General features: G+C 52.0%; 9 protein-coding genes across 9 annotated transcripts; 3 read left to right on the top strand and 6 right to left on the bottom strand.

Moving 5' to 3' along the window:
- Positions 1-387: 387 nt before the first annotated feature.
- Positions 388-1,206, bottom strand: CLAFUR5_08824 (uncharacterized protein; the record flags this gene model as incomplete). The annotated part of the gene is made up of 1 exon (XM_047907972.1): positions 388-1,206. The coding sequence occupies one exon, from the start codon at positions 1,204-1,206 to the stop codon at positions 388-390; it is 819 nt and encodes a 272-aa protein (XP_047766408.1).
- A 1,042-nt stretch (positions 1,207-2,248) lies between these two features.
- Positions 2,249-3,125, bottom strand: CLAFUR5_08823 (uncharacterized protein; the record flags this gene model as incomplete). The annotated part of the gene is made up of 3 exons (XM_047907971.1): positions 2,249-2,403; positions 2,459-2,524; positions 2,582-3,125. The coding sequence occupies 3 exons, from the start codon at positions 3,123-3,125 to the stop codon at positions 2,249-2,251; spliced, it is 765 nt and encodes a 254-aa protein (XP_047766078.1).
- A 2,908-nt stretch (positions 3,126-6,033) lies between these two features.
- On the bottom strand, positions 6,034-6,580 carry CLAFUR5_20269 (uncharacterized protein; the record flags this gene model as incomplete). Its single annotated transcript, XM_059463105.1, has 3 exons — positions 6,034-6,205; positions 6,255-6,393; positions 6,445-6,580. 3 exons carry the CDS (start codon positions 6,578-6,580, stop codon positions 6,034-6,036), a joined length of 447 nt encoding a protein of 148 aa, XP_059319098.1.
- A 1,559-nt stretch (positions 6,581-8,139) lies between these two features.
- On the top strand, positions 8,140-8,475 carry CLAFUR5_08822 (uncharacterized protein; the record flags this gene model as incomplete). The annotated part of the gene is made up of 2 exons (XM_047907970.1): positions 8,140-8,257; positions 8,333-8,475. 2 exons carry the CDS (start codon positions 8,140-8,142, stop codon positions 8,473-8,475), a joined length of 261 nt encoding a protein of 86 aa, XP_047766076.1.
- Positions 8,476-9,254: 779 nt separating this feature from the next.
- On the bottom strand, positions 9,255-10,024 carry CLAFUR5_08821 (uncharacterized protein; the record flags this gene model as incomplete). Its single annotated transcript, XM_047907969.1, has 2 exons — positions 9,255-9,267; positions 9,324-10,024. The coding sequence occupies 2 exons, from the start codon at positions 10,022-10,024 to the stop codon at positions 9,255-9,257; spliced, it is 714 nt and encodes a 237-aa protein (XP_047766407.1).
- A 2,695-nt stretch (positions 10,025-12,719) lies between these two features.
- CLAFUR5_08820 (uncharacterized protein) lies at positions 12,720-13,535 on the top strand (the record flags this gene model as incomplete). Its single annotated transcript, XM_047907968.1, has 2 exons — positions 12,720-13,288; positions 13,346-13,535. The coding sequence occupies 2 exons, from the start codon at positions 12,720-12,722 to the stop codon at positions 13,533-13,535; spliced, it is 759 nt and encodes a 252-aa protein (XP_047766406.1).
- A 42-nt stretch (positions 13,536-13,577) lies between these two features.
- CLAFUR5_08819 (Tol-Pal system protein TolB) lies at positions 13,578-15,591 on the bottom strand (the record flags this gene model as incomplete). Its single annotated transcript, XM_047907967.1, has 5 exons — positions 13,578-13,746; positions 13,777-13,912; positions 13,952-14,027; positions 14,094-14,421; positions 14,453-15,591. 5 exons carry the CDS (start codon positions 15,589-15,591, stop codon positions 13,578-13,580), a joined length of 1,848 nt encoding a protein of 615 aa, XP_047766659.1.
- Positions 15,592-17,790: 2,199 nt separating this feature from the next.
- Positions 17,791-18,526, top strand: CLAFUR5_08818 (uncharacterized protein; the record flags this gene model as incomplete). The annotated part of the gene is made up of 2 exons (XM_047907966.1): positions 17,791-18,158; positions 18,211-18,526. The coding sequence occupies 2 exons, from the start codon at positions 17,791-17,793 to the stop codon at positions 18,524-18,526; spliced, it is 684 nt and encodes a 227-aa protein (XP_047766660.1).
- A 188-nt stretch (positions 18,527-18,714) lies between these two features.
- Positions 18,715-19,626, bottom strand: CLAFUR5_08817 (2,5-dichloro-2,5-cyclohexadiene-1,4-diol dehydrogenase; the record flags this gene model as incomplete). Its single annotated transcript, XM_047907965.1, has 3 exons — positions 18,715-18,769; positions 18,824-19,020; positions 19,072-19,626. The coding sequence occupies 3 exons, from the start codon at positions 19,624-19,626 to the stop codon at positions 18,715-18,717; spliced, it is 807 nt and encodes a 268-aa protein (XP_047766667.1).
- Between the last annotated feature and the right edge of the window lie 588 nt (positions 19,627-20,214).

The following is a 20,214-nucleotide window of genomic DNA, read 5'->3' as shown; positions in this document are numbered from 1 at the left end:
TCGTCAGCGAGTAGCCACGAACGAGCATTGTATTCCGTGAAATTGAGTTAATGGTATCCAGAGGATCGGCTGAAAACTGTCGCCAAGGGACTGCTTGATGCCGAAATAAGCTCTCGATGATCTGCTCCTTCGGACTCCCGATAGTGCTGCCGAATCCATGCATAGATGTCCTCGTTCTTCCTAGCATACCGGTCGTACTCTTTATCGGTAGAGTCGTCCACATGCTTAAACGCAAGGGTATGACCTTCACGCGCCAACTTGTTTACGAACTCCTCGTTTTCAAGATGGAGATGCATTCGCAACTTCCGTGGATCTCCTGCATCCCAACGAGGGTCATAATTTTCCTTTATAGAGCTTGGACAGAGTAGTCGATCAGAGGACCAGCGTTCATGGCACCTCCTTTGAACCCAATTTGTACATGTCGTTGAGAATCTCTTCCGCTCGTTCGTACTCCGATTCCCAGCACTTGCCGATAATGATGTCGATGCCCGATTCCCGACTTAGATCGACCGGGTACTGTCTTTTGCGAAATCTTGCTTCGATCAAGTCGTAGTGTGCATATATGTCTAACTCTGGGAAAGGGGGATGCCCATGCCAAAGCTGGTATAGTAATGTCCCGAGAGCAAAGATATCCGTTCTTGGAGTAAATTCGTCTTCGCCCGCATCTGGATGCCGCGATTTCGCATCTTCCTGAGACATAGTCTCAATTTCGATGCTTCCATCATCTCGGTATAACTGCCCTTGAAGATCACCGACCTTTGCAATAAATTCGGAGGTTAGGAAGATGTTGCGAACGTGCATATCGCAATGAATATAATTCCGTTGGTGGAAAAAAGCCAGGCAACGGACGACCTGATTTTCGATAAGTAACTTGTAGGGATCGGTTAAGACAAAAGGCCCTTCAATCAGATCGCTCAAGGCTCCCCGTTCGCAATACTCGAGGAGCAACCCGTCTTTATTAAATCCTTTGTATATCACTAGATTCTCGTGGGGACCGAGACGAGCATATCGATCGGCCTCCTCGCGTAGACAGGACAGAGTCTCCGGTGTCTTACGGTGCGGGTATTTTAGCACAGTGCGACCGTCTTCAAGTATTCCGACAAAGAAATGTCCCGAAGTTGCAAGGTACTCCCGTACGCCATCGGGTTTCCAGACCGAGACGTGGTTAGTCCAGCCCCGCGAGCTCGCGTCCGTGTCCGTGGCCATGTGTAGGATGAGATTGGGAGTGGTAAGTCTGGCCAATTTGTGTGTAGTAGGCAAGTGGTAAATTGAAAGAGAAATCATGCTTCCACGTTTGACGGTGTATATATACGGCCTGGCCCGATCCTGCATCGAGACCCATGCTAAACTCAGACCCCCGCTTTAAGTGCTTGGCAGACTCCCGCGCGCGATCCCCTCGAAGATACATGTACCTGTATCGCTATTTCAATGCGGCTGCAACCGAATAGGACTCAAGCACTCTATTCCACCGATGACGCATAAGATACAAGCGGCTGCTACATTCCCCAATCAAGAAAGTTACCGAACCCCCTGCATGCGACCGCCTGGCTGCCACGACACGCCTTTGATAGCCGCCAGAAGCTGGGCTTGGAGTGTTGCAAATGAAGTGGATGAGACACCGGATTACTGCTGCGCAGTCACGTGCTTGCGTGAATGACAAAACAAGCCCGTTCCTCGCAGTGTGTTCTAGCGTCTCCTACCAACCTTAGCCAACACCCACTCTTCTTAAGGCATGTACACATGAGATTCGTTCTTCGAATATCGACCTTCGGCACTTTCGAAAGATCCCTAAGGGCAACGCTTGGCCGGCTAAGAGGTACATCTCTCAAAAGGAGTGCAGATCGTCCTATAGCAGGCTAACACATCTCTTCATGTATTCTGTATGAGCAAGCATGTCCTGCATTGTCGTTGCAAAGTCCTGTTTGATAGCTGATGAAGACCGGGCTTCGCCGATGCCTTGCTCCGACTACACACCCTCAGCCAAGCCCACTAAATGGGCATCACTCAGAACTAACCCCCTCACCCCGGACCCGCACCGCATCGCTGAGCGTATACTTCCTAAAGAACTCCATCATGACCGGCGTAGCGTTGAAATACATCCCCGTTCACGAATCGAGGTTGGAGACCGTACTCGGCCAAGAATGACCTAGATTTCGAACCCAGTAATGCGTCAAGAGTCCGTCGCCCCAGGTGTACTTCTTGACATTGTTGAGGGAGATTGTGGCACCGTTGTAGATCAAGGCGGAGGTTACGTTTGCAGAGAGGTTGTAGCCGTCGACGGAGGCCCAGTTTTGGATGAAGCGTGGGATGGTGGGAGGCATTCGGTGCGGCGGGGACCGCCGTTGTAGGGGATTGTGGAGTCGGCGGAGCCGTGGGTTTCGAGGAGGGGGGTGGGGGTGCGGCCTGGTGGTGATGAGTAGAGGGATGGTTGCTGAGCGAGGTATGGGGAGGGACTTACCAGGGTTGCAGGGGATCGGGATTGTGTCGGCTGGAGGACAGGAGCCATCCGGGTTGGCGGCTTGGTCTTAGGTCATGGTGTCAGTATTATACCCCATCTGATGCCACTGCATTGTTGACTTACAATATGCACCACTTGCACTAGCAAAAGCAGCAATCTTCGTGCTCAGTACTGGATCACAGGCTGCAATATTGGCGGAGAAGCCGCCGCCGTTGCTCTTTTCGGTCATGTAGATGGCATCGGAGTCGATGCAGTAGTTGTTCGAGACATACGTGATCATGTCGAGGGTGAATTGAACATCGTTCGTCGTCGCCTCCGGATCACCCTGCCATTGGTTGCCGATACCGCTAGGATACACTGCCAACATGTCTGGATTCAACCATGGCTGTGAAAACTCGCTCAGCTGCTCTTGCTGGGATGCAGTCTTGCCTCGGCCGGAGAAGGAGAAGATGATACCTTGTGCGGCGGTTGTGCTGTAGGCTGTGGGTATGTGTAGCAAGAAGGGCCGTGCGATGCCGCTTGATGTGATGGAGACAGTGTTGCTCTGGCCGGTACCGCCTTTCTTGATGGTCGGCCTTAGTGCTATTCCACAGCCGAGGGACGGAGTGAAGGCATGTGCGGATTGTAGAACGCTGAGGAGCGTGATAGTGTAGGAGGGAGTCAACATCCTGGCGTTAGGTTGCAGCAAATGCTGTCGACGGCATTAACAACGAATGGACCAAGCTTTATATCAAGCTTGCCATGCAAGGGCGATTTGTGGCTTGCGATGTGGTGGAGCCAATACACCAGCTGATCCCAAATCCGACGATTTGGAAGAAGCATTCCTCGCCACTAGTCCAACCACTATGACGGATTGCCAATGGATCCAGGCCCTCACCTGCGTCCACCAGAAGCAACGGCGCCATTCCAGAGTCTGCTTCTCACTTTAGTATATCCTCTTACCTCCATGGCCGCCACCACTTCCAACGCTAGTCGGTGGTTGGCTGTGAACAGATCCGTCGACATCTTTCTTTTGATGTTGATGAGGACATGCAGGCCAGTTAGGCATCGCCCACGATCGAGTGCTTCGACCATACTAGATAGTTGTCTCTTCAGAGCTGGTGAGGTTTCTTCTTCTTCGGGAACCTGGATGTTCACATGCAAGTGTCTCAGATCTCGAAAGAGCCCTGGATACTCCCATGGTAGGATTGGCGTCAGTGGATTCTCTGCCGTTTCCGTAGTGGTCTGCGTGTCTATGGAAGCTGAAGAGCGATAGGCTGCTGGGTCCGACCTCGATTTGTATTCAGGATTGATCATCCAAAGGAAATCGTTGGTTTCGTAGAATGCTTCTAACGCCTCGTCTCGGAGCTGCCGGCATACGCAGAACAGTGGTTGCTGGAATACCTGAGTACTGGTCCCTAATGGCGTCTGAAGCTCTAGATTACCTCTCTCTTGGAGAGCGTGTTGGAGAATGCACTTTCGAAGCTCGTAAGGTAGTGACAAGAACGTGGAAGCCATATCGTCGTCTAGGCTTCCACGCTCCACACTGACCAAACCGCCCAAAACAACTGGTGCGATTATGTTCATTTCTGAAGGTGTTGTTCTATCTCTCTATTCACATCCACACCACCTTGTTCTTCGTTCTGCTGCGTCGATAGTCACAATGTGTATCTACTGCATTCTTCTGACCCCTGCTGAATATGATATTCTCCAATCTCTCGGGTGATATGGCTGTCTTGAGCCTGCAGTGTCCAGAGCATTGCGCACCTGATGCCTTGTGGGTGCGAAGAGCGGTTTGAAGGTCTTAACAAGGTCTCTTTGCGAGCACTTGATGCCCTTAAGTCTGCAGTAGTGATAGGCTCCTACTATCTGATTCTTTTGAGGTGTTGAAAGGTGTTTGGTCATCTTGCAGTAGCTTCTCCAATCCAAGAAACAGGTGAAAAGTTTGCGACGGTACCATGCGACAACAACACCACATATAGCCAATCCAAGCACGACAATTTGTTCAGTGATGTATCCAGATACGTATATAAATTTGCTGGTTGCAATGGGCCTGATATTGGATAAAGAAAACACGATTGAAGATGTGGTGTTGTTTTTTGGTGGAGGTGGGCGCTTTGGTCCGTATGACGCGTGGCTTCAAGCGTATCTGTCATGAGGCGACGTTCGAGACAGTATGATGCATTGTGCAACGCAACCATACTTGGGGGAATGTTGATCGTGACAAGGCAGCAGGATATCGATCCGCTGCCAAGCGGCGAAGCTTGTTGCCTCGACGACCATAGGCAGAGACATTATAAAGTGGAGGCATTATCTCCAGGCTCCATGGTTTCGTGTCGCCTCGAAGGACCCTATCGTTTCTCATGCTATGGCCCGTCAGACTAAAGATTGAGGCAAGGGCTGGGGGTCATTGCTCTTGAGACTGCCACGGTCGCGATGCTGCTGCTGACATCGAGTCGATAGAATGTATACTCACCCAGATATCCCCACTTACCCCTTACTGTGGAAGGCTTGAGTCCATCCCGAGATGGAGTTGTCCTCGACTTCAGCCTCGTTCGATGAGTACGTTGCTGGTAGAATGTCTGCTTCTCACTGAGATTACGATCAGTTCTGCTCCTTTACTCTTATGACATGCTGCTGAATTGCCATGCATCGAGAATATATAGAAGACGCTCGTCACTCATATCTTAGGGAGAATCGTGTCGCTCGTCCGTACCTCGCACCCAATTGTCCTGTCGAAGTCGATGTTTCGGATTTGAAGCCCGGGTGGTCGCGTGTCCATGCCTAGGTGCCTCAGGCACACACATCCCAGCTACACCTTCTTCGACACTGTTCCTACTTCAGTATCTCAACATCAGTTTTGCGCCATGCTACGGAAACTGCCACGACTTCCGCGGCAATGCCGACGACATGTCTGCGGTAGTTGGAAATCTTCCTAACATCTGCAAAGGTCGTCTCGGATCTTCACTATCCCGGATTGTGTCGAAATGTATGCCTTCCTGTCAGCGGATACATCCTTGCCGGCCGCGGGAGAAAATGCGCTTGGCATCCAACCAAACGAGCTTGCTGGCATTGCTGCGCGGCCGCATCTGGCTTGGCATCCTCCAATTCAGTGAGCTGACACCGCACGAAAGCCAGGAACACCAGGTCGAAGCTTGCCTCAATCTTTCAGTGCGCAGCTTGACTGCCAGTCGTCAGGCACGGAGATACTACTGCTCCCTTGTACACTACAGCTCGTCGCCCAGGGTCCGCAAACTGGTACCAATCGAAACGACTGAACATTTGGACTCCGAATCCAAGCCTAAGCTTGAGCATGTCGACCCGGCAGCAGAAGGAACAGTCATGGAGAAGATCGTACGTGGCCCAATGTTGCAGTAGACAACTTGACCATCAACTCCATCTCGTGATCTTCGACAGGAGTGCTCTAGTACGGACAGACAACACGAACTCTACGTCCCTCCATCCGGTGGTGACTTCCATCTATGCATATCGGCCCATTCGTGTAACGAGTCAAAATTGCCGCATTGCTTCGTGACCGCAAGATCTCCTACGTTCTGCTCCCCACCAATCTCATGCTCAATTAGGAAGAACATCAGCTATGAGTCGGCGTGGCACATGTATAGCTCTCGCGGGAAGTCGAGACAGTGTGCTACGTGGATCTCGATATGTTCGTCGGTTTGGTCTTCGGTCCAAGATGGATGTTTGGTCTGACGGTAGTAGTCGACGTTGAAGGAGAGCCCTTGGCGGAGGAGGTTCAGACAGTGGAGGCTGCGATTGATGAGTAAGATACGTAAGGAAAGGCAGGATGTGTGCGTACTGGTGTAGCGCGAGTGGCATGGATGGATAACCGCTCAAGGGAGGGCCGTCGACTGTGCCATCGGGCGTGACGCGGAGGTGAAACCCGGGAACGATATCGAAGTCGGCGGCATAGCGATCTGGGACTATGACGCCTTCGTCTGGTGATCCATGAGCCACAATTCATCATATTATTCCGCTAACATGCTCACAGTCAACCCTAAGCGCTTCCCAAGCCGCACCACTGACCGCGGCGTCAGGACCGTGAGCAGGTGTCGAGTATGAGGTGAAGTTCCATTGGAAGCGTGGGAACTTATGACGATGCAGACTGCGGTCGATGGACGACATTCAGGGCACTGTGCTGTTGATTAGTCCAAATCGCGACGAAGGGAGCAGGACAGACCATGAGCATATTGATGACCAGCAGAGCAGTCTTCTCTTCCAATGCGATGCTGCTGAAAAGTCATGGCAGCCAACATGATTGTGGCTGTTCCGAGAATGGCTATCACGACAGGCCATTGGGACGATCGGCTCTATGTTGTTGATCCACCTAGGAGCAACTCTCTGTCTTTTTGAGATTCCGTCGACTTGTTCGATAGGAAAGAAAGCCATGCCATAGGGAGTCGAGGCGACAAACGGGTTGAGAATGATCTTCGTGCTGAGGAGCTTTGCAATTCGGTCGACACACTCGCACGTAGGACACTTGTTGGAGCTGTCGTCCGTAAAAACGCAACTAGCGAGGAGAATCGATATGTACCTAGCACCATCGCAAGAGAGTCGAAGGCCACCGCAACTCAGAATCAGTATGGCCGTGCAGGTGACAGCTCCATTCAACCAAGCTCGAGAATACACGTCGATCGACAGCCTGTTTGGGAGCATGCTAACTTGCTATTCCTCGTTCAGGACAATGCACAGTCATGGATGATCAGATAAGTCAAGGTACCCATGTGCTGTTGGCATGGCTTGTAGAACTATGCTGATAGTGCGATGGCCCGTTCGGACTTCACTACGTACTACAACATCGTGTGATCCCAAACTGCGGAGTGGAAAGTATGATAACCCCAAGCACTATCAAAACAGCCAATACCACGAAGTCATTGCATTGTCGTCCAACATGTAGCACGTTCCACGAGCTGGTGGAGACATGCAAAGGCCGTAAGTGTGGCAGAAGCTCTGGAAAAGAACGATGCACCTGTCGTTGACTTTCTCCGCATGGTAGACAATTTCATACAGGTCGAGGCTCACAGCAATGGCCATGGCGGTGGTATCCGCTCGAGCGTTGATTGAAGCCTGTCGACCAGTCTTTGGCCTGATCAGAATCTGCACGGGGAAAAGACTGCACGAGACCCTGCGACGCTCAGGAGCTGGGCGCAGTTCCGCAATTCCTTTTCACCCTAGACTGTTGTGCATGGCTGGAAGTTCGCATCAAGAGTACTCGGGTGTTGGCCGTCGTTGTGTCGTCGGTGATCGATAGGCTCGACCATCGAATGGCGGCGCGGCGGCCTTGACTTGGTGATCAAGGCGCTGTCGAGCTACTACGATGCAACACCGGCTCCATGTCGAGGTATGTCGGCAAGCGCCTGAACTATAGCATGTCATAGGCCTTGCGAGGGAGTCACATCCGTTGAACTCTGTCCGTGAAGAGCACGGAAGGCTTCTTGCCCTGCACTCAACACTCTCGAATGCGACGCATAGCTCATTCTCGTTGCTGGCCATGCTGGTAGATAAGGATGCAGCCTCATCGATACTTCGGTCGGATAGTGGGCACAGCATGGGAGCAGTAGATCGATCAGCATTGGAACTAGCCATACTGGCGATATGGGTAGCTCACATTGTTCTTGGCGGCAGTTGGCACATGCCCTCCCTCCACCTTTGTACAAGATAAGTAGCTGTGCCCCATCCATTCTATGGGAATCTCCAGACTTCTCGCAACCAAAGTTCCAAACATGCAAGCTACCTTCACCCTCCTGCTCGGAGCCATGACTCTGCTCTCTACTGGAGCACTGGCAGCTCCAATTGAAGACGGTAAATATTACTCGCCCCCTTCCACTGCCGTTGTGATTCCTCGACGCAAGTTGCGCAAGCTGACTGCATCGCCAGGTAAAGCCATACCCGTCGCGGCTGTCGTTGACAACAGAGCCATAGCTGCCCTGGACCATTGGCTAGGTGGATGCACCCCGGTCAAGTTCACCGACCCTTACAAGAAGAAGGACGCGGCGAAGGCCGATGAAGATGAGGAGTGAGGGCATCGGAGGGTTGGAGAATCGGAGGTCGAGCCAACCGGGGTGACCAAATCGTGTATACGATTGAAGTCCATGATGATGAATAATGTAGCTGGCAAGATGACAACACTTACGATGGAAGCATAGCGTCCCAATCCATCTTCATGTTCCTCGTTGCTTCTAGCGCTACCTGTTTTCTCGCCGGATCTTGACCAGCTTCGAATGCCGTTGCTTTCACCTTGTCGAGCTGGGCAATGATTTCGTCGATTTTGGTCTCTAGCCATTCTTCTCGGCCGGCTTGGCCGACTTCTGCTGGGTCTGGGCCTTCCTCTACTGTCACGCTTTGCTTGTGTACTGACCTAGCGTGATTGATGCTCCTTCGTCGATAGTGTGTGCTTTTGTTTTTGCCCTAGGGTCTTGCCACAGTCTATGGTATTGCGGTGCCGTATCTCGATGGATGCCCAGCTTCGATGGAGGCCGCGACGTTAGCCATACCTTTTCTTCGAGGCTTCCATATGTCGCCAGAAAGTGCGAGGACTTCATCGTGGACCCAATTCTCGTCTGGCTCAAAAGCTTCGTGATCATCCTTCTCTCCGTCCCGCCTCGTCACAGTCTTCTCATCCGCCCACTTTCCCTAGCTCATCAATTCCTTCCTATACACAGCTAGCTCCGCAACCAAATCAAGGAATCTTTTGTGGTCACTCGGATCTTCGAAGCATATGCCATAACTCTCACAATAACAAATTCTTGCATCTGGGCAGAATGTCATGACGTGCTTGAAGACCCAATGCCAAAAGTATTCAAACACTCGTCCTGTTAGGTAGTCTGTCAATTGACTTTCCAGCAGCCAGTCTCGGAAGTCAACGTACCGCTGTTTCAAGGGTGCATGGACCGCCTCCCGGGTGACAGCAAATTGACTACAGCAAGGCTGTGCCAATGTCTCCGGTACTTCATCGGAAGGAAAGAGGGTCTGCCACGCCTCGGCGATGACCATTTCCTCCGGCTTGTCATTGTCATACTGAGTCGCAGCAGGATTGAAACCAGGCTGACAACCAGGCGCCCAATGGCATCTAAGGTTGAAGTAGCCATATCTCATCACCTTGTCCCTATGGAAGTGGCGGATCGTCTCTGACGAAGACATCTCGAGGAGGAAGTTGTTATGCCAAGCTTCTCGATGGCCATGCATAAAGATACTAATTTCCGGGAGATTGTCGTAAAATTCGATTAGGTATGTTAAGTAGGCCATTGCTTCATGGCCATTGTTGGCTGGCGTGTGTAAGGGAGCGTTCTCATCGTCTACGACATATATTGCAGTGTAGAGATTCGTGTATGCACCTAGAAGATCGCCGAGCTCCTCTTCGACCCAGGAGTTATCGGTTGATGCAAGTGTGGCCAGGACCAAGGTTGTCTTGGGGTGTTTGCTGGCTGGTGGACTGCCATCAGGTTGGAGAGGAGGTCCTTTGAAGGGCGTTGAGATCTTTCGAGGATCTAAGGTAGTACCATTGTGATTAGATGCTAGTAGCCAGGAGTTGATATGTGGGTTGTTTATGATTAATCTTCTCCATAGCATCTGTTCTGTCTGGAGAGGAGTGACAAGAAAAATCAAAGAGACGATTGCAGTAGTTGCAACGAAGAGAAAAATGCGCTAGGAAGTCATGACGATAGCTAAACGCTCAAAGGATGGGTATCGTAGGCAAGGAGAAGGTAATCATAAGAGCAATAGTGCAACCGGTTGAGAGATGACTTACTAAGCACTGCGAGTAGGAAACATTCGCGTCGTGCAGTAGAATTATGCTGTTTCAAGTCGCCATTCTGCCGGTCCTGCTACATCGACGGAGCATGCTTACGTGTCTCTGCCCCAAACCACTTTGCGGTCGCGACGCGTTTAGCTTGCGTATGTTGTTCGGTCTTCTGTGGTCGGCCGATGTGGTCCCGGAAAGCAGGTCGAGGGCAGGAATGCACCGCGAAGTCGACCGAGTGAGGACCGACAACACTATGCTGCTTCCTTGAGTATAGGTTGACATCATGCACCATCGTGTCGTTGATGAAAGAGAAGAAGAGAAGGAAGTTGAAGAAGTGGCATTCCTGTAACTTTGATAAAAACAAGCTTTGCCGAGAACTCCTGCTCTCGCACATCCCTGCATGTTTCACGCTGTGGCCACAAGCTTCGCCGCACCCCAGCTCGGATTCTCGCGTTCCGACACATGGTGTTGCTGGCTTGTATCAATTGCCACACACGCTCGAAATACACGGTATGTAGCTCAAATTGCTCAGAATAGCATCGCGAATACAGAATTTGAGAGCCTGTGGGCACTATAGTGGGCTGCATGGTGTGTTGTTGTATGTGGCGAGGTGGTGAGAAAGCAAGAAACGCGTGAATCTCGACACGGGCGCATGAAGCTTTGGTGGGGCTCTCACCAAAATCCCATGCCGAAGCGTCAACACCAACCTCTCGGCAACACAACGTGTTTTTACGCGATATGATTATGCAGAACACGGAAACAGATAGCTACGAACACATTGGGAAAAGAATCAAGTTGATATGAGCAATATTGGTGGTGTTGATGATAAAAAGTCACTGGGGTGCGGCGATTGCTGGGGTGCGGCGAAGCTTGGGGCCACGCTGTGGCGCGTATCCCGACATTCCTCTCCTTCGATCACTGAACATCTCATCATACGACCACTTGTAGTCGCACGCCACTCCAAGCATCCGAGATATGCCGTTGGCTGGCGATGTGGGCTGCTCTTCCTGTCCGACTATGGACCCCGCGGTGCTGCAGCATCAGAGTAGCATCGCCGGTCGCCACTGCGACACTTTACCAGGCCCTTCCGAAGTTCCGTTGAAGCTTCTGCTCCAAATCCACCCGTCGAGGCTCCAGTCGGACGACAGTGGCTGTCTTGGAGCGCAGATGAGATGCAGCGACTTTTCCAGCTTCGCCACAGCGGCCGGACTGCCGTCGAAATTAGTCCACTGTTGAACAGATCTGTGAGCAGTGTCCAAAGCCGCCTGCGACAAGGGCCTACACGGCATCAAAGAAGGTCGTGGCATCCAGAAGACGTAGCTGCGTTAATGCAATGTCGGAAGCAAGGTTTGTCGTACAGCGACATTGCGCAAAAGTTGCAGCGCTCGCTGCAATCCGTCAGATCGCGCTCCTTGAGACTCCGAAAAGTGGGAGAAGAAAGGCGTCCGGTTCGGAAGCTGCAATTGTGGACGCCGGAAGAAGACGAAAAGTTGCTCAGACTGAGGCGTGAAGACAAACCGTGGCGAGACACCGTCGCACACTTTCCCGGACGATCGCTCAGTGCTGTAAGGGATCGTGATCGTCATTTGAAGAGGTTCAAGAAGCCCAACTTCACAGGCATTGCAGTCAGTTACTCGAAGAAGGAGCTTGAAAAGTTGTTGCATCTGAGAAGAGACCAAGAGCTATCTTGGAACTCCGTTCTCCCGCATTTCCCCAATCGGTCAGAATTTTCGCTGAAGGATAAATATCGACAGCTTGTCGGTCAAGCACCGAGAAAGTCTTCAAGCCATGGACGACAGACGAAAAGAATATGCTTCTGCAGTTGAAAGCTTCGGGGACAACCCTCAGGGTCATCTCTGAGATCTTAGGGAGGACATATGCAGCTGTTGCCGAAAGGTCGAAATTGCTCGGCAAGCACGTTCGAAGAGACTTATAGGCTGGATGGTCTCCAGACAAATCGTTCTGGCCATGCTCAGTGATGCGCGACCGAGACAGCTTCAAAGTGCGCTTTTCGAGACGGCATCAAATCCAGCAGGTCGTCCTCGACGCTCAGTGTCACCTCGGTGGAACACAGTGCGCACGTAATTCTAGTTCCCTTCCACACCTGGCATAGGAAGTCGGCGGCATGCACTACTGGTAGGGGACAGGTCGATGATCAGCATCACGATTCGCCGTCGTCGAAGACTTTGCCTCATCGACTCAAGCCCGGCACATGCACGTTTTGAGCGTGTTCCTTGATCATATTTGTCCACTCGGGACCTCAAGGTCATCGCTCGACCTCAAGTGAAAATCAGGGATGATGCCTGAGGTGAATGGTGGCGCAAGTGGCGTCGCCACGTGACTGAGAGGGGTTGACCGTTTGCTTGGGTCAAGCAGTGAGGCTGGACACCGGTCAATATTGACGACCTTTCTTTCTCACCGTCATGGCGCATAATGCGGCTTTGAGCTCCAGCAAGCATCGTATCTGAGATTTATTGCGTGCGCACTGTACAGTCGAGGCAACATCCATTACCTCTTGCCATTATGGATGTCAATCACGCCAAGGAGAGGAGAAGATTGCGCGATCGCTTCAGCAAAGTGATAACTCGGAAAAGAAGTGAAGGCATGATCAAGCGTTATGCCAGCTGCACTTCCATCGACAGCTCCAGCTCCAGCTCCAGCTCCAGCTCAGGCCAACGCACACCTCGCAATAGCCAAGACATCGGATCCAACACCCTCACCACACCCTCTGAATCTTCCCAATCCTCCCAGGTGTCCTCGACATCAACGTCCTACCCCAAAGCCTCACTCCTCGGCATCCCCGGTGAGCTACGGAACCAAATCTACCGCTACGCTCTCCTCGAAGACCAACTCATAAAACTAAACCCCCAGGACCACCAACTCCCCGGCCTACTTCGCACATGCCGACAAATCGCAGACGAAGCCACTGACATTTACCAAACGGAGAATAACTTCCAGGTCGATGCGTGGAATATGAAACTTTCTATCCCGGAGAATTATGCGGAGCATTGGATGAGTTCGCTGGAGCATTGCCATTTTTGGATTACGATGCGGGGTGCGCCGGATTGGGAGAATTTTTGGGGGTGGTTGAGGTGAGTTGAAAAGGTGAGTCGGTGATGGTGAGGGCTGGGGTACTGATGGCGTTGCAGGAGGTATTCGACGGGAGAGGTACCGGGCCTCGCTAGTGGACAGCCTTCGAATGAAGCGGAAATTCTGGCCCAGGCGTTTGAGATTGTGCATGGGTTGAAGAAGAATTTGCAATTTAATCAGATTCTGCCAGTTCTGGAGGCGTGGAAGAAGTCTGTGGTATTGGCGGGGGCGGACTTTGTCTTTCCATGATCAAATTGGGGTGATTGACATGCTGCTTAATAAACATGACTTTCACTCCAAGAACTCATTCGGCACAAACAACGGCATCGAATCCTCCCAGAGACTATCCGTCAAAGCTCTCTTGTTCTCACCATCTGCATCCATGATATAGATCATCCCATACAGCTGAAACGTCTGCTCATATGCCGCGCACTCCATTTGAAAGCCATGCATTCCCGTGCTCTACATTATCCTACCATCGGCTGTCCACGCGGCATGCGCATCGTTCGCACCACTACTTGTCAGGACTTGCAAGTCTGAGCCGTCGGGGTTTATGGTACATATGTCGAAGTCGGTGTAGTTCATTCTGCGGGTGAGGAGGATTCGTTCTGTGCCGTTTAGAGTTCCTGGGGAATTGTAATGGGGGAGGTTATCGTAGATGTTACCCGTGGAGTTGAGGACCCCAGTGCCGTTTGTGAGGACGCGAATGCTGCGGTCGGTGAGGTTCATGATGCGGAGGCCCTATTCGGAGCCCCAGACGCGGTAGACGAGGGCGTTGCCGTCTTAGGAGTAGCTGGGGAAGCCAGCGTTCAGCGAGCCGAACGTCAGCTGTTCAAAGGGATGTTTGGTGCCGTTGGAAGAGGGGTAGATCTCGCTGCCGTTGGCTGAAGCACGGTAGATCCAGGCGGAGTACTCTGCTCGCTCTTGGAACCAGGCGCCGAGCCCGAAAGCGATCTCCGTACCGTCAGGACTCCAGTCTGGTTGGAAGGCACCGGAAAGACCTTGCTTGACGAGAGTGAGGCTTCCACTTGGTCTGTCTTGTATACATCGAAGACTGTCTGCAGGTCCTGCCCATCTGGGTGCATCTTCACGATCGATGAGTTTCCGAGTTGCTTCTGGGTCATGGCTAGTTCGCCTTGACTGGACAGCACTGAGAAGACGTCTGCGAAGCGGTAGCCCAGTCTTCGTCCCGGCTGTAGAGTGGCTTTTCAATTGGTCGAACGGGTGACCACGATGAGATCTCATAGACGACCTTGCTGCAGTCCGGACTCCATGATGGAAAGCGCAAATTGCTGTTGATATAGGAGGATGAGTTGCCGGCTGTGTAGTGAAGACCTATCTGGTCGGTAAGACCTTTGACCAGATAGCCGATCGAACCATTAGCTGTATATGATGGACCAATTTTGAGAGTCGAGGTGTTAGTTTCGACCCGATAGTGGAGACCAGTGGCAAAGTCAACAGAAGCAATCTGGTTGACGGTGATGTTGAGATCTTCCGGGCGGTGAGCATTCCAGGTGTACTCACGTAGCATCTCGTAGAAGACAATGCGCTTGCCATCGGGTGACCACTTTGGTGAGCCAAGAGTGTAGTCGCTACCTTTGGTCACGACCTGATGAAAGTCTGAGCCATTTGGCCGCATCGCGTAGATTGACAAAGATTGTGTATGCTCCCAACCACTTCCGTTGCCATGACCATACCAGCCAGTGTTGCGATCGGAGGAGAATGCGAGCCACTGCCCATCAGGCGACCAAGATGGTGAGAAGTATCCGATTGGGCTCCAGCTCACGCCTTTTACGGCATCAGTGTTGGGCAAGTTCCTCTCGATGCCTGTCTCCAGGTCTTTCAGCCAGATGTTCGTCTTGTACCCGTTCGCCGTCGATACATATGCCAAAGTTTTACCATCTGGAGACAGCACTCCAGCATTTTCGATCGAAGGTGTTGCGGCTAGCTCCTCTAAACCAGTGCCGTCGACGTTGATTCGGTAAAGGTCCGACTGTCCATCTCCGTTACGCTCGCTTGTGAAGATGATCGACTGGCTATCTGGCGTCCAGGAACCATGATACTCGTAGCGACTTTCATTGCCCAGTAGGCTTGTTGCATTGCTGCCATCAGCATTGGCAATATAGAGTGTCGAAGCCGAAGGTCCAATTCTGTTCATCAGCAACACGTTTTCCTTGCCTTCTGCCGGTGTGCCTCGAGCTGAGTGCTGGCGAAACATGCCATCGTAGTCTCGGGAGTATTGAGCATACTGCGTATATGGTGCAGAAAGAGCTGGGAGAAGCAGTAGTGAGGAATACAGCCGCATGATGAGCTTGGGTTGCGTGGTTTCGGTTCAGATAATGAATGCCGACTCGTTGTATATGATATTTTCTACAAAAGTGGGGCTATCAATGGGTCGCTTGCCACCTTTTGCAACCCCGAACGATTAGACGAAGTGCCAAAATTGTGGCTCTGATACCAATGTCACCCGAGTAGCACGAAGGGTTCAGGCCCTGGGGAGATATCGGTCAGATGGTGCACAGTATCGTTCCAAGCTGAGAGAATCCTTGCCGCGGTGTTCGGTGCTAGCATGATGCCAAATAGTAAGTCCCATGTTATCCGCAGGGACATCGATGGAGCATTGCGCGAGCTGTGTCGTTACCCGCTGTTCGTCGTACTTGTGCTGAACAGACTCTGCTGGGTCCATCTCCGTTTACCGTGACACGATGATGTCGCAAGAGTCCAGGTTAGCGTAAACTGTGTCTCAAGGATCTTCAAGGAAGCTTCGGAGATGGTGTAGTCAAACTCTGCTGGACGAATGGCAGGTCTTGTTATAAGACAATTCTTCCCTCGATCGAGCGTGAAGTCCGACTTCATGGAGCATGGCACATGTGCGGTTTCGTGCGAGATAGATGTTCGGTCGGAAGCGGCATCACATGTCTCGGCATAGCGATGGTCGTGAATGTTGCTGCTCGAGCGCAAACGATGTGTTGAAACTGAAGGAGAGAGTCTGAGGTGAGGTTGTGACTGCCAGACGGACGGATTCCGCTGCACGTGGCTTCCTCGGAGCGTGCCATTTTCGCGAGGCGATCAACAAAACTCTCTTCTCGCGTTCATCAACCTCACCTCACCTCAACAACAATAACATCATGCAGCACTCAAATACGGCCATGCCATTCACCTAATGTCGCCCAACGCCGTGGATAATGGTGCTCTTGACAGATTGGCCAGTCTATAGTCTCCTGCCGTGGGCCTCGACCTTGCGATCTTGTGTAAAATTCCATCCCGGGCACGACAGAGATGGTGTCAACATCAAGGGGCTGCAATATATCCATCACATGTGATCTTGCTGCTTGAATTCCGACTTGTGGCCGCATGATGGACATTGTTCATCGCCGGAATACACTTACATGAAGCAAGGCGAAGCATAAAGATATCAATCTCGGAAGCAAGACAATCCCGAGACTTCGGCAACGGTTTTCGGCTCTGCGCTGCATCCTCGCCGGCCGGCCGTGTATAAACACGGCAAGGAGCCATGATTCGTATGAAATCCTGCACATGGGTGAGCTGCAAGCCATCTTTCTTCACAAGCAGGATGTTCCAAAGATATCGCTGTTCACCGCTTGGTTCTGTCGTACTATATTCGACAGCTCAAACTTGTTTCATGCACACAGTTGTTCGCATGACATTGACCCGGCGGCAGAAGTGCAGCCTGTGTTCTGCAGGTTTCCCGAGGACCCGGGTTGGCATCCTGAGCGTTCTATACAGCATGGCGGACAGAAATCAATGCTAAACACGTTAATCAGTCAAGGGCAGGATCCGTCATGATGGAGAACGCTTGACCACCTTTCTTTGGAACTTGGCACATTTTGAGGCCATGAGATAGTGCATGTCAATGAAGGACGGCACCACGAAAAAGTTCCGACCATCGCAACACGTCCAGGACATCGCGATAGCCTTAACAGATCGAACCTGGTGAGGTGTACTGTGTCCGGCTGACGCAGCATTGCTACACACACCACGACGTCCTCGTCACGACTCTGCGATACAGCGACCATCCCACGTGCGGAAGTTAGTCGGTTGCTTCCGCAGTGCATCACCTAACCCTGCATGCGCGAGGTGAGCTTGTCATTTCCTTCGCTCGTCTGCAACATCACATACTTGCATTTCGCGAGACACGTTTGTAGCCTAGCGGTATCGGCCAGCAGAGCGAGTATACCAAATTTAGCGACTACCTCCATTCTCAATCTGGAAATTCCTGCTTCTGGCGAGCAGAGAGGGGATGTGGGGTACGTACAAGCGTGCTACTCGTGTCTAAGTGGACAAGACCGCTGGCTTGAGCATCGAGCTCAAAGGGAGCTTCCTGCTTACCAGGGTTCGAACTGCATTTGCAATGCTTGGCAACGCATTACAATCACCACGAAGACTGTCTTCGAAGCGAATGGACAGGGCATCGCATCGCGACAGGCTGGCGCACATTACATATATGACCGTCTAGCCACCATGTGTAAGCAAAGCTCGGCAGATGAATACCTCGCAGTGGACAACATCACCTGCAAACATGAATGACAACGCAAGTCCGCCAAGAACTGTACAACCCGAGACAGCATGCTTCACGACAGATGCTGAGGTTTACTGGCCAGAATGGCAGTGCTATTATGACGAGGGTCTGGATGCACAGACAGCATCCAGTATGATGTGTGCGACAAACGAGCGGCAACCGGAACCACAATCGCAATGGCCTACACAAAGCAATCCGCCAAGTGCCAGCCGCAGTCCAGTTGAGGTGGCGACAGCATCGCCTTCACCCACATTCTCCATGAATGGCAAGAGTCCTGGCGAGTCGGCACCTGATGGCCGGGTGCTGAAGAGGAAGGCACAGAATCGTGCAGCGTGAGTATTTCTTGCCATACTCTCATGTAGTCGTTGGACTAATATGATACAGTCAGCGTGCTCACCGCGAAAGACAACGAGTGCGTGTGAGCGGACTGCATGATAAGATTGAAAGACTCCAAGATCGCTGCAAGCAACTACAGGCTCGGAATCAGATGTTCGAAGCTCTCTTTCAGAGGTTCTTCCGGGATGGCGTGTCACTACTTGGGAGTAGGAACTCGACAGAGCCGCTCGAACTTACCTTTGACGACACTTCTTCGGACGACGAAGGCGATGAGCCAGATTGTCGGGTGAACAAGGCGAGCACCGACCCTGATAGTCAGCGACGTCGGCGGAAACCGGAGATAGGATCTAGCGCCTCCATATGAGGTTATCAATCACTGAGAAATGGAGATCGCGGGAAGATCAGAACAAGTCCTGATGTTAGAATGGCTGCGCGCTAAGGCGCGACGAGCAGGCAACTGTGTCGAGGAGTTCGGCTTGATGCCAGGGCGGCTAACAGATTTTGTAGACTTGACTTAACGCTTCACGGCCTCGCAGTCTTCTCCCAGAACGCTTACACGATGGTGAAGCCGCCATCAACAGTCAGACAATGTCCTGTTATCCATGCCCTGGGAAAGAGAGTCAGCATATCATTTTCGGGCCAAAGGTGGCACTTCACTCACGCTTCGTCACTGCAAAGGAACAACGCAGCATCGGCAATATCCGAAGCCTCTCCTAAAGATCCCCACGGATGCATACCGACAATAGCGTCGTTCTTCTCATCGTCTCCAGTTATGTTCTGTATCAGCGGCGTCTTCGTGAAGCCTGGACAGAGACAGTTCACATGTATCCGCTCCGCCGCATAGCCAGCGGCCATTTGCTAACTCCAAGTCAGCAGGGCAGCATTGATGAACTTCTTTACTATTCTCACCTTGGTCATCCCCACCACAGCATGCTTCGAAGGCACGTACATTGGCAACGCATGCCCACCCACAAGGCCATATACCGACGAAACATTGACAATCCAGCCTTTGATCCTCTCCCCTCTGGCATTCGGCGGCTGAGGCTCCTGCTTCAGCATCTGCTGAACAACATACTTATTACACAGCCACCCGCCCCTCACATTAATCGCCCACGTCTTGTCAAACTCCTCCACCGGCGTGTCGTGCAATTGAGGGCCCATCTCATATTTAGTTTCGATCCCGACTCCAGCATAGTTGAGCAGAATGTCAACGCGACCGCCAAATTTGACGGCTTCTTGGACCAAGTTTTGGATTTGGGATTCTTGCGTTACGTCTACTTTGACAAATGTTGCGCTGTCCTTGCCGTGTTGGGATGTTATTTCTGCTTCGACGCCGGAGGAGGACAGATCTGCGACTACGACTCGTGCGCCGGAGCGGGCGAAGCGGAGTGCTGTTGCTTTTCCTAGACCGGATGAACCGCCGGTGATGATGGCGATGCGGCCTGCGAGTCTGGTGTCGGTCATGGTGAAGTGGTGTTGAAAAGCCTTGGAGTGGTAGATGTTGGAGGTGAGCAAGCAATTTACGAACCCGAATGCTCAATCTCGCGAGGCTTCGGCTGTACCTCGTTTATTGTTGCCTTCCCCGCTTCGAATTGTGGTCCCTGATGTTGCCCGAATAAGACGACGTGGAGTTCCAATATGGCCATTTTGGATGCGGTGCTAGCCACCAGGAAGAGTCCACATCATCTTATCAGTAGCACCGCTCGCCGTGGAGGCTTCACAGTGGTCCGAATGGGTCGGCTGGAGGTCGACCGTCCAGAATTTGCAATGCCTTGGCGCGCTCTGGACCGGGACCATCTTGGACAGGAGCCGTAGCGTTCGTGACTACATGCAAACAGCAGAGCGATGCACATAAACCGTGGAGTGAAGTACGTATCTGCAGATAGACGATGCCAATTGATGGAGACCGAGGTTGAGCCAACATCAGTCCATCGGTCAGGCCATGCTTCATTAATGACCAGAATAGCTAGACTAGCGATAGGGTCTGGTATCAGGAGACAAAAGTCGCCGACTTCTGCACAGCTTTGAGTCTGTGTCGTACATGAATACTTG

Source organism: Fulvia fulva, chromosome 9, assembly GCF_020509005.1.
Source record: "Fulvia fulva chromosome 9, complete sequence".
NCBI classification, from domain to species: domain Eukaryota; kingdom Fungi; phylum Ascomycota; class Dothideomycetes; order Mycosphaerellales; family Mycosphaerellaceae; genus Fulvia; species Fulvia fulva.
The sequence above is the reverse complement of the archived record's forward strand: the minus strand, read 5'-3'. Positions and strand labels throughout refer to the sequence as shown.